The 13,255-nt window shown below is 36.9% G+C and overlaps 1 protein-coding gene across 1 annotated transcript in view; it reads right to left on the minus strand.

The window, feature by feature from the left end:
* The window catches only part of cdh13 (cadherin 13, H-cadherin (heart)), a 321,756-nt gene that overhangs the window by 37,933 nt on the left and 270,568 nt on the right, over nucleotides 1-13,255 (minus strand). The window contains exons 10-11 of the mRNA XM_027161229.2: nucleotides 8,490-8,672; nucleotides 7,817-8,070 (exon numbers count right to left, since the gene is read on the minus strand). Of these exons, the coding sequence (XP_027017030.1) occupies nucleotides 7,817-8,070; nucleotides 8,490-8,672 (437 nt within the window). The remainder of the gene's footprint in view (nucleotides 1-7,816; nucleotides 8,071-8,489; nucleotides 8,673-13,255) is intronic.

Consider the following 13,255-nt stretch of genomic DNA (forward strand, 5'->3'; position numbering starts at 1 on the left):
ACATGCAAACTCTGTACACAAGGAAAGTGAATACCCAACCCCAGAGGTGCAAACGTGCCAACATCTAAGCCTCTATATTGTGCAAATTTAAAAAGAAATACAAACCTGTCATTGGAAATTTGACATCATACAAAAGTAGAACCGCAGACCTCTAGAGCTTGTCTAAAAAACACTAAACTGAAAGTTGCTGCCTCACTTCCATGAGATCCCTCTTTAGAGTTGTCCAAATGTCAACTGCCTAAGGATTTCACCTGTTGTCACATCCTGCTAAAAAAAAAAAAAAAAAAAAACGCACAAATTCTATTTTTCCAGGGAACCATAGCTGATTTCTCAACATGACACATCCATGACCTCTTTATAGATTAAAACCTTGTGAAGGATATAAGCTTTTGGATTAGCACGAGACAAATACAACGAAGGGCAACACTTCTATCATTTACAATAAAATTTTCTGACCTGGGAACATAGTTGAATTTCGACATTTTCTACCATATATGTTACAGAACACTTGAGGCTTTCCTGAGCTGAAATATATTTCTATTTTATATGTAACTTAACCAGAATTCAGGGCCAAGAATTTTAAAGTCCTCTTAAAAGAAAAAAGAAAAATCCAGACAACAACGCCGCCAACTTGTCCCACTTCTAATTATCTAATTATAAAATGCATTGATGTAAAGATTTCATGTATTTTTATTAAAAGAAATATACAGACTCATTAAGCTAAGGTGCTGAAATACTGTTATAGGAAGCAAAAAAAAATCACTTTTGGTTATTATACATTGTTCATGTGTTTTGGCAATTTTCCAGAATACATCCAAAGCTACAGACAAACTACTACACACATATACTTGACACAGCCTCTAGATTCACTGGCCACTTTAAAAGGGACACCTGTACAATTATCCAATCAGCCAATTAGTGCATCACGTGGCCTTTTTCCCTGAATTGTCTCCAGTTCAGTTTCAGTGACACATAGCCCACTGCAGCATCAGACTGTTGTGCATGAAAAGTCTCAGGAGATCAGCAGTTTCTGAAACCTGTTTATCTGTCACCAAACACCATACCATGGTTGAAATCCCTCGACCTCTCCTTTTTCCCTTCTATTTGATGTGAAAATGAAGATATGAAGATCTTTCATAAGTGTAGACATTGTGCTGCTGCCACATGACTATCTGATCGGTCAATTCATATAAATGACTTCACTTGCATCAAATCTGTAAGCCAGTTCTCAAGTAACAGGTCACATCTGTCAGGCAGTTATATTTTGTTAAAATAAGTCTGACTTCAGCACATTTAGTCCTCACATCATGTAACTCAAGGTACGTGTCATGTGGAGAGATTCACAGATGTGTTCCTGTTCTTCTGACACAACAGAAGTACACGTGGCAATGAGAGAACTACATGGAAAGGCATGTAAGTGAATAGAAACTAAGATGCATTAATTCAAAGTATTTACTTTGACAAATGTCGACTGCACTAAATGGCTGAATATTTTTTTTTTTTTGTAGACTGTGTAATTTTGAGTCTTTTAAGAAGACTGAAAAATGTGGTAATGAACTCACAGGAATGGAGTGTGAAGTTCGACCCTTCTAAACCAGTCTTTAGATACTGTATAGTTTCTATGACTCCTGATGAAAGGCTGATAATTCTGTTCCTAAATGTGAGAATACAAATCTAGCCTGCCTCCACACTGTTAATGGCATGGACAGCAGACTATGGAGAATGTCTCAGCTTTTAAATATTTTAGCTAATTCCATCTATTAGACTGCTTTATATCAGAATAGCTGCTTGGTGGAACATGGTGTTTTCATGTCTTCTTATTTTGTTCTTCACTACATAGCTGAGGAAAGCGTGATATTTTCCCACTAGAACTATTAAGCACTGCTTTGGTCATTTGGTGACGTCTCTGAAAAGTGGGTCGTTGGCCATAGCGGAGCAAAATTGCTGAACTAATATGATGCATTATTAAAGAGCTCCTGAAGATACACATGCGGTTAAATATACATGCATGCATATACCATTAAAACACCATGCAGTGTGTGCAAAATTCATCAAAAAAATATGTTGCAATATTGCAGGTGGTAGGATTAGAAAACAAACAAGAAAACATCCCTAACCGAAGCTACTCACATTCTTGTACGCTGACAAACATTCAAGATTACGTGACCGTCTGAATTCATGAGTGCTGAAGTTCCACGAATGAAATGTAATGGAGCTCCCAACAGGAGATAATGAATGAGAGAAGATGGAGAAAGCGGAACTGGTACAGAGCTAAGTGAGTTATAATAAAGGTCAGTGGAAAGGAGCGACAGGAGGGAGATTTTAATATCAAACATGGTTTCAGCATGTTCTGCATTCATTACTTTGATAACACATTAACAGAGATCTACCTTGGTGCACTAAGTGAAGAGAGCAGTGTATTACATTCAGAGACAATGCAACAGTTCGTATCTGTTGGCTAACCTTACTGTACATATTAAAGATGTAAGTCAAAAAATGGCCCATGTCCCAATTTTATTTATGGTCCAGCTGTCATGGTATCACAACCTAGCAATATATTTTCTACTGCATTGTGATCTAAAGACTAAAATTATTTCCCTTACACTCTTATCTTAGTTTCTATTTTTATCTACTAAAAGTTTAAATTCCAAATGGCCAGAAATGTGAATGTGCAATTAATTATTAATAATGCAGTCTAACTCAGACCTCATTTCTCCTGAGCAAAAGATCAGTTCAAAGATGGCTTTCAAGTGAAGTTGGGTTTGCTTTCGCACAATAATCCATAGCAGATTGCGGAGTCCTCCAATGCCTTGCCATTTGAACAGCTCAACCCCGACTGGCTGAACAGACATGAGGTTATACTGATATGAGTTGCAATATGGTTCAAATATAATCTTTAGCAACATTCATTAACAGACATTTACATAGCTTTTAAAAGCTAAATAAATGTGGTTCGATGAAAGCTGAATAACCAGCACGGGCAGTAAAACCTGCCTTCTTCTTTGTGTTCAAATACATGCTGAGACTTTCAAAAGGATTCATAAAGTGACATATGATGGAGTAATATAAAAGAACATTGTCAGACAGCTGTCTTTTCACTTAGTGACTCTATTATACAGAGTAGACATACAGTGTGGTCTAATAAGTCTGAGAGCACTAGCGAGTGCTTTAAATTTGCATTATTTCCTAATACACTACAACAGTTTTCTTTTTAAATTATACAGTATTACTGACAACAACTTGAGTGAAAAGTAAAATCTCTGAAATATTTACATACATTTCTGAGTGTGTTATTATTAAATGCGTTGCATTTTTGCTTTAATGACTGTGCACTCAAGCTGGCATGGACTCCACAAGTTTGCTTTAGTGCGAGAGTTTAGCAATAAGGAAAATCTGATTTGTACAAAGCAGTTAACATGATCAATATGAAATATTTGCTTCCTTTAAACAACGACCTAGAAATGGTGCAGAATCCTGATTATTAAATATTCAAGATGTTGAACATTTGCTTTCTTTGTTTTGAACATTTTAAAAATTCTAAAAACTTCTGTTTATTTCCGGCTTTAAAAAAAATCCCAGATTTTCAATATCATCTCCGACATTTAGACACTGCTTTACATGAACAACAGAACCGCACAAGAAGTGCACAATGTCAATTAAAGAAAGCACAGAGACAAGGCAGGAAGGCAAAAACAACAGTGTAGGAGGAACATGTGTTATTTTCGAATCTCACTATGATCAAGTGCAAAATCACATAAAAAGATCTTTAAAACTGGAAAATGTTTTACATCTATAGTGAAAAGATGAAGCACTAAAAACAACCACGGTGTCTAGCCGACAACCGACAACCTGTGTTTATGCTCTGTTATATTCATTAAATTGTACAACCTATTAATTTTGCTCAATAAATCATTCTTATTGGTGACTACAACCAATAGAATGTCTCATTTTGTACTTATTTGAAGTAATGCGATAAATTAGCAATATGTCTAGTTATAATGATGGTGATGGTGTCCCTAATATGATCTGTAACAAAATTAATTTTTGTTGGGATTCCTGCCTGATACCTTCCTGGTATGTTTATAAGGCAGCTGGCGTCCTGGTTGGAACACCATAATCACAATTTTAGTCTGAATTATCAATCAGAAAATTGATTTAAATGCTATCGTGTTAGAGTATAGTCCTTTCACACACCTCTCTCACCTTTGAGAATTAAATTAAATATTATATGTCAGTGAACAAGGATTTATACAGTTTCTCTCATTTCAAAGTAAGTGCTGCCTGTTCATGTGGAACATATTCATTTTGTCATCATATCCAGTAGTGAATACCTGGAGATTTATCTGCACTGCCGTTAATTACATATCTTGTAAAACCATTCTCCTGGAAAAGTATCAAAGGGCACAACAACAAGTGACTTAGATGGATCAATGTGACCATCTGTAATATCGTAGATCTTTGTGTCCTGTTCATCCTCATTGCTTAAAGTCTGTGAAATCACCATGCTTATAAAAATGATAGAAAAAAAAATTATCTCACATTCACTACTCAGATGGTGTATGCTTAAAGATATTAATGATGCCCTTGTGATGTGAACTGAATGATGCCATTCAGTTAGACTGTATGCTATACATTTGACATTGCTTTGGAAGCTTTCGGTAGATGAAAAAAGTGTAACAGATTGGTTTCATTAAACGAAAAAGCCTTCTTATGATAAGGATGACCCAATCATTAGGGCAGGTGAATGCAAATTACTATTAATTAAGGAGGCAGGTTTGTGTTTACTTTGCTGGTTTGTGTATAAGGTTTATCACTTTAAGGTCAATTCCCTGTTGTGAAATTACCCTCATTACCTGTATGTGTGAGACCGAATTTGTTAACACAAATGTCTTATGTGACTGTCTTTATATGAAACAAGAAGAGAGAATCTATATTAGTAATCATTACTGAGAATTTTCTGCAATATTTAAATCCTTGTCTTGCTTGATAGTTTTTTTTTCAATCACACTCAAGAAACATTGAGAATATAGTGATGATATATATATATTAAAAAAAATTGGATTAGCAATCTAGATTTAAAAATAACAGATAATTAAAGTTGCACTGAAAAGTTCTAAAGTAAAAGTTCTATAATAGTTCTGAATGCTGAGAGACCATCAGCACTTCAGATACAGAACGTTCTTTCTTATATTACATCTTCCAAATATATGATGATAGTTTTTGAAATATTAATTTTTGTATGAATATTAAATATTTACTGAATTTTTCTTGTAAAGACAATAGAAAAAAATAATGGGCAGTGGTACCTCAAGTGGTTAAGGCTCTGGGCTGTTAATCCAAAGGTCAGTGATCAAGCCCCAGCACTGGCAGGCTGCGTCTGTTGGGCCCTTACGCAAGGCCCTTAACCTCCTACGACCTGGTGTCCATATACGTGGACATCACATTGCATCTGGGGACCCCAACTTCCAAATTTTCTGTGAGGCAAACCATTTTCATAAACTGACTTAAGGAGACTTCCTGAAAGATCCTGTGTCTTCTCATCTTTCCTTTTTTTTCCTTCTTTCTTTTTCTGCTCTCTCACTGTCCCTAGCCTCAGGTGTAACACAGGGCACTTCAAAGACACTGTCACTGGCAAAAGCAGATGAAAAGAGGTGACAGCTACCAGAGGTAACGGGCATATTTACATTTGTGGAGAGTAAGGTGCACTGGACGTACACCAAATCCATCGTGTAGAGCACTGTCCATGACGAAGGGCACAGATCCACTCGAATCATCCGGAACATATGATCAAGAGCAGTCCAGAGTTCAACGACTGCTTGATGTACACTGCAAAACTCTTTCGATAGCATAAAGCATAGAACCAGTTCCACTGAGCTCACAAACACATGCTACAGTAAATGTAGTAAAACCACGATGAGTTAGGATTTAGGTGAAAAACATTTAAATCACCAATCTTCTAGTGTATTTCCTGCTGAATGTTTGGCTGGACCACAGAAAAAGGAAAAGTCTATAACTAGCTCAGACCTTTTTGTCCAGTGTCAAATTTCTTGGTTTCAGAAGTCAGTGTTTTGGCATTTATTTTCACTAAAGAACTGCCTAAATTTCTGAAACTTCAACCTGTTACACATAGCAAGTATTCCTTCTGTCTTCACACATTAGGTATGAAATTACAAAATGTGACTTTTGTATTAAAAAAGTCAAATGCAAATCAAGAATATTTACACCTGTACTAGGTGAGCCATTATTAGTGATTTTTTTTACATACTGGTTTTTCCCATATTTAAGGGTGTTATTAATTAATACTATTGAATTAATTATATATATATTTTTCTATTTTTAAAGTCATTCGTTTGCTGCTAATAAGAAAAATATTTCAGATTTATGCTGTGATTAATATCACTTCCATTCATTCTTATGCACATTGATGCCTTAAAAGGTAGACAATTGTTAATGCTTATTAAATCCTTACAAGTTTTTAGGTAGCTTGGGAATATTTTTATATTACTGTTGATAAAAAAAATCTGTATCAAAGCCAGCTATCATACAGCTGTATTGTGACAAACTAACAGTCCCTACACTGAGCTGTACTAAATGAATGATCCACATGGGTGATTTGGAAAGCTGTCCCTGTCCTTTGGGAAGGTTTAGTAAATCCCAGGCCCCTTGGCAGAAACCAGTGCAAAGCTTTCCTTCCTGCATCAGTACACACAGTCACACACAGTAACCCTGACTGCATTGTCCCACAACCCAACATGTGATAATGCATATATAGCTGCATAACAGGACCATTATGAGTCATCATGAAGCATCAGTGATAAATGAAATCTAGGAAGATAACTATCTTTTTTTTTTCCTTTTTAATTTCTTTCATCAATTTTAGCCTGGAATTAAATTTTAATCCAACATATTAAAGAAAATAAAGTTCTCTGAGTTTTAATTTTTCATCTGCTTAATCTAGCTCCAGATATGATGTAAAGAAAAAAATGTTGTAATTTTTACAGGCATCCTGGCTAATATTCTAAGATTTACAGTAAACAAGTACCAAATTTATAGTAAAGTGCAGTCATATCTTATGTAGTATCAATTAACACAAAACCGACTACATTTGCTGTGTTAGCTGAAAAAAGCTGAGCTGAAGGTTAAGTCAATTTAAGAACTGTAAAATTTATCATGTATCTGGTTCTATGTATCAGGTTATATGCGACAGCATAATGACCTAATCATGCACTTCAAATTTGTGCTTGTCAGAGACCCCTAATGGCCCCTGGGCACAAGCCCAGTTCACCTAGTCAATAATCTGTCCCTGCCTGTCCCATATCTATGATGGGTAAATAATGGTCTGCTCAACTTCACAGTAAGTGCTGTAATCTTCCCAGGACTTCACAAACTATTTGAGTGATTAAAGTTCCAAAAGATTGTCTATTGTGTAGGCAGGCAAATAAATGATAGATCAAGCAGATGGCTGAAACCTTTGATGCAGAGCAATGGGCTAATGTTTTCCTGGAGAAAACAGTAAGACTGTCAGGAGAAGAACAGTGAAAAATGAAGAGGTGAGCGCTGACATATGGGGAGATGTCTGAGAATCTGAAGCTGTGCGTTCGTGCTCAGCCCAAGCTTTGATTTGTTTGCGATGTCATTGTAATCGACCTTGTCAAACTCCAAACTGAGCTTAACCATGCAGACCATTTACTTGCTCACCCCAGATCTTCTAAATGAAAACGATGCGATGTTTGAAAATGTAGTATTATGTAAATGTATTAAATGTAGTCTTGTGCATAGTAGATTTCTTTCTCATGAGCATGTTTCTGTCAATTACCTTATGCTCTGGACCTGAGGGTAGTCTGGGTCAGTGGCATTGAGCATTGCCACAAAGCTGCCTACAGGAATGTTCTCCCGCTTGATCACCACCAAAGGATCAGGGAAAAAGACCGGTCCCTCGTTCACATCCTCAACTGTAATGTAGACGGTGGCTGTAGAGCTGGGGCCATATATGACATCAGGAACCAGAGGGTCCTCATTCTCCACCCTTATCAGCAGAGTGTGAAACACATTGCTTTCGTAGTCTAGAGGCTGGGGGAAAGAAAAGAAAGAAGAAAAATAGTCAAGCGAATGCACCATTTACTAAACAACACACAAATTAGAACATTTTAATGACCATTTGTGCTGGAAATCTTGGCAAGGTTTGCAGATGAGTTGCTAAGAATATGTATGTAAATGAAATATGATATCATTCAATCCTTTGCATGTCTTCCTGCCAGAAAATAAGCAGATCCAGCTTTGTTGCATGTGGGAGTTGCTATTTAAGTAATGGAACCACATACGGCTTAAAAAGTAGGAGTGAGCCCTTGAAACCTGTGCATTGCTGAACAATTCACGCTTGGAATAAACAGCAAAATTGCAGAAAACACAAATAGATATTAACCTATATAGAACACTATTGTTATTTTGGATTATTGGTTCAGCAATACTAGACAGTAAGGGTTTTGTACCTTAACCACAGAAAGCATGCCCTCGTTATTGTCTGGGTTGGTGTGGATCGCAAAGTTGTGGTTGCGATCTCCGTTAATGATGGAGTACATGGCTCTCCAAGCTCCAGTGGCAGGGTCATCTCGATCATCCACTGTCAGGTTCACCACAATGCCTTTAGATCCTTCATTCACTGATGCCTGGAACTACAACACACAAGACATAGACAGAGCTCAGCTGAAGTACCAATCAACAGTTACTGTTAGCACATACTTGATTAGTTCAGGAATTCTTTCAGAAATTAAAGTCAAGTATTAAGAGGGTTCAAATAGAGAAGTCTAAGTAGCAATCACAGTAATTGCACCAATTAAAAAGTCTTCAGTTGTCAAGGTCATATCCTCTTAGAGACCTCTTAGAGAGAACTGTGAGCCTTTAAATATTCAACTGAAAAAGCATCAAGAGTTTGGTGTGTCAGAAACATCCAAGAAATTTTTAGCATTATACTAGTATTCAGCACTCATTCTGTCCTTCACAAATTTATACACAATGTAATTCTCCTGCAGACGTTGATGATACCATCCAGAATTTACCATCAGTAATGGTAAACTATCTAGTAAACTATCTTAGCCTCAAAGCACAATACAGTAATCCCTCGCCACTTCGCGGTTCAAGTTTCGCGGTTCAAGTTTCGCGGTTCAAGTTTCGCGGCCTCAGTGCATCGCTGAAAATATTCATCAAAAAATACAAATTAAAACGGTTTCCCAGGATGCCAGACAAAGAGAGAAACTCTCAGAGGCTTTGTACATACCCACAGCACTCAGACAAGGCACATGATTGGTTCCCGGCACGAGATCTGAGCTGATTGGCTGCGCATCATCACAACCTCTCTCAGCTTTTTCCTTTGTTGTATCTCACCATTCTCGTTCACGCTGTCAACTGTGTCTCGCGTATTGTGTTCAAAATTAACTTTTCTTTAAGCCCTTACAATGCCTCCTAAGCGCCGTGCCCCTGTGAAAGATTCCTCTAGTGAGCCCAAGAAGAAGAGGAAGATGATGACCATCAGTGAAAAGGTCAAACTTAGGGCCAATCCTACTTCGCAGATTTTCACCTATCACGAGGGGTTCCGGTCCCCTTTAACCGCGATAAACGAGGGATCACTGTACTACGACACCCATGCTTTACAGTTGGAATGAGGAATACATTGTTTGGACCTTCTCAAAAATAAAGCTTTTCATTTAAAACAAAGTTTTGTCCATAGAACATTTTTCTCATAGACTTCTGATTTATCCACGTGGATCTGATTAAACTTCAGCTTGAAAGCAGTATCCTTTATGAATTATAGAGTCTGCTTGCTATCCTGCCATGCACATTGTTCTTATTCAGTGTTCGCCTGGTACAGACCTCATGAATATTGATATAACTCAATGCAAGAGTGGCCTGTACTGTAGGTCCTCAGATGTTCCCTCGAGGGTCTTTGTGACTTCCTGTAATATTACTCACTGCACCCTTGAAGTGATTTTTTTCCAGCCTGGTGAGAAATGATAATGCTTTTTCTGAGATCAGCAGGAATCTATTTTGATTGAGCCATTACCCACTTCTGTAAACATGTGTGGTGAACTTGAAAATAAGAGGTCTGCTAAACCCACATTTGTCATCCCCTTGATTGACAGCCTGACTTCTTAAAATGAACTCATACTCCTAGATGTTCACATACATTTTCTGACAAGAAGTTGGATAATTTAGCTCAATAAATAAATGTAAAACTTAGTTTAGTTGGGTTCTCTTTATCTGGTAGGACACAGACGAAGCCTGTATATAGATGTTCATATGCACACCAAACACCCCCACACACTGCAGCGTTCTTCACTTTCACCAAGAAAAAGCAGAAGTAGGAGGTGTTTCATAATTAGCAGAGTATCTTCTACCATGAAATATTACAAAAGTTTAATTAAAATGTTTCTTGTGTCATTAGTAGCTTGCACTGATTGCACTGTTGTTGCTTATGGAAATGCACTGTCCATTTTGTGTTGTTCTGATTCAAAACAATATTAGCTATGTGTATATATAGCTTCTAAAGCAAATTAATTTATCATCAATACAACAAGGCATGATGTATCATGGCTGACCCTGCGCTCTGAACCCAATCTCTGATGTAGTTATATGCAAAGGAAGAATTTCACTGCGCTGTAATGTATACAGTATGTGACAAAATAAAGGCTTCTGTTCTATTCTGTAAAAGTCTCAAACGTCTTGAAAATGTGTCAAGCCATGACACAACGTCGAGTTCCTTCGACAGAGATTTAACTCTACTAGCTACAACCTTCCAAGCTTAAGCTTTCTCATGAATGTCTCTACACACATTCATAGCAGCAGAAGAAGACAACGGATTTCTACTATTTTTGATTGTCATATAGTTAATGGGAAATAACTGCACGTAGGTACTACATTCGTGAGAATGGAACCGAAGAAAAGGAATCAAAGGAATGATTTAAACACAATCTTTTTCTTTACTGCATCACATAGTATATAATAAATAGAATGTTGATTTGTCACCTGTTGCTGAAATCATGGCTGTATGTTGCACATGTGCATAGAAAATAAAATTTAAGCTGTTACTTTGTCACCTGCTAGTGTTAAATAAACCAATAAAAAATAACTAACTAAAGAAACGAAAACAATAAATCGTTAAGCAAATTTGTTCAAGGCAATCTCTTTTTCAATGCTTCCGCCAAGAGCATCTGAAGCAATTCTTTCTCTCTTTTCTGTAAATTCTTTCTTTTCAGGGACAGACACTAAGCTCTGTAGCCATTTCTCAATCCACCTCAATGTCACAGGCCTGGTTGAAGAGCAGAAATGTTTTTGTAAGACCAGATGAGTTCTGTTCCCCATCAGCCCCACCATCATTTCAGCTCAACAGTGTGTGAAGTGATCACTGCCCCCGGGTCCCAAGGGTGCTCGCTTGCTCGCACGGGTGGGTGCAGTGTGGATCACATTAATGTAGGGAGAAAAGTGTGGGGTCAGAAAGGGAGCTGCATTACAGGAGGATGTACTATAGAAAGTTTAGCGGCTATAGGCCCTTAGGGGATGTACCCATTTTTGCTGATTCTTTACCCTCACCACATACTATACTGTGAATCTGGAACCTCAGGCATTGTACAGTACATTAAAGATTATGGCAGACTACAATCTGGAAAACTCAATTTTTAAAAAAATCCTGCACCCTTTATTTTTCCTCCACTCACCCCTGCTTTCTTTGCCTTGCTCCACACGCAACAATTTATTTTCTCATTTCCAATTTCTCTAGCCTTTTCTATCAAGTTTTCAATTAGATTCATATCAGCTATGCAGTGTTCTGAGCAGCAAAGCGCATTGTGAACAGCCAGAGGGGTATTACGAGAGCTAAGGCTACCAATTCTGTCTCTCAGCTGTCACAGGCAGTTTTATATTACACAGTATCATGTACTACTCTAAAGGAAGGAGGCAATGACAGAAAGCAATCATATCCATTATGCTGACCACTGGCTAGTGGCTGTCTCTTTCAACCAGTACTACAAGGCAGCACTATAGTCCCATAAGCTGATATAAAAATAAGTGGGTCCTCTAGAAATAGATTCTTTTATTATGTGAGAGTATTTTAATTGTGCAAAGAACCATTCAGGAGGGGAAATATTTGGTTTTTATCACTGGTACATAAAAATGTGGCTGTAAAAAAATGCCTTGAGGACAACAACGCAAACCCGAATGACTCCTGTATCAATAGGGGGTCTTTTGCTCTAGTTAGAGATCAGCTACTACAGTAATGTAAGGTAGTACTCTGGATTGAATGGTAATAACTTGGAAAAGTAATTACTTCAACAGGAGAATAGAAGCATCCGAATAATGTATTTAAGAAAAAAAGAAAGTGGAGAATGTTCATTCATTCATTCATTCATTCATTTTCATTCAACACGTATGATTCCTTTTACTACAAAAGATGTGCCAACAAGTTTGATTTTTCATTTATCAATGAACTGTACATTTAATCCAGGTTACAAGAAAAGTTACAATTAATGTTCAAATTCTAATTTTATTTGTCACATACATACATACATACATACATACATACATACATACATACATACATACATACATACAGTGGATGTATATATGTGGATGAACCTTAAAGGAATATGACCATTTATAAAGGGTTGATGTGTTAATGTGCACAAAAAAATAAAATAAAATAAAATGAAATAAAAAAAATAGTGTGTTTTGAATATGTGAGTCAAAGTTCCTGTCAAAGCACAAAGTTCCTTTAATTATCTATATTCTAACAGCTATTCCCTTACCAGTCGCTGGGAATCTGGAAAATACCAAGCTGTCTGTCCTGAACATTCTGTCACATGGAGGAAAACCACTTACTGTTACAAACCACTGACACTGATGCTACAGACTCCTGTAATTATTAAACACACATTTCCCTACAGAAAACTTCACCATGTCATTTCTGAGACCTTTGAGATTTGTGGCAAAACACTGTGTAATAACATGTAAAATACATGCTAATAACATATATATTACCAAGTAATAACACGTTGCTATTTTGTACGCATAACATACAGTACATTGTGCACTGGGTCTGCAGCAAAACTTTAAACTTAAAAATGGTAGAACAAAGGGAAAAATGCTTTATGCTGTCGAGTTTCAGTGGTTTAAATTTATTAATGGGATATAAAACATGTCCCAATTTCACTAAATCCCATGAACAATTTAAAATACGATTTCTATAAGGTGGGCAAATTGAACATGC

This window comes from Tachysurus fulvidraco, chromosome 13, assembly GCF_022655615.1.
Source record: "Tachysurus fulvidraco isolate hzauxx_2018 chromosome 13, HZAU_PFXX_2.0, whole genome shotgun sequence".
NCBI lineage: Eukaryota > Metazoa > Chordata > Actinopteri > Siluriformes > Bagridae > Tachysurus > Tachysurus fulvidraco.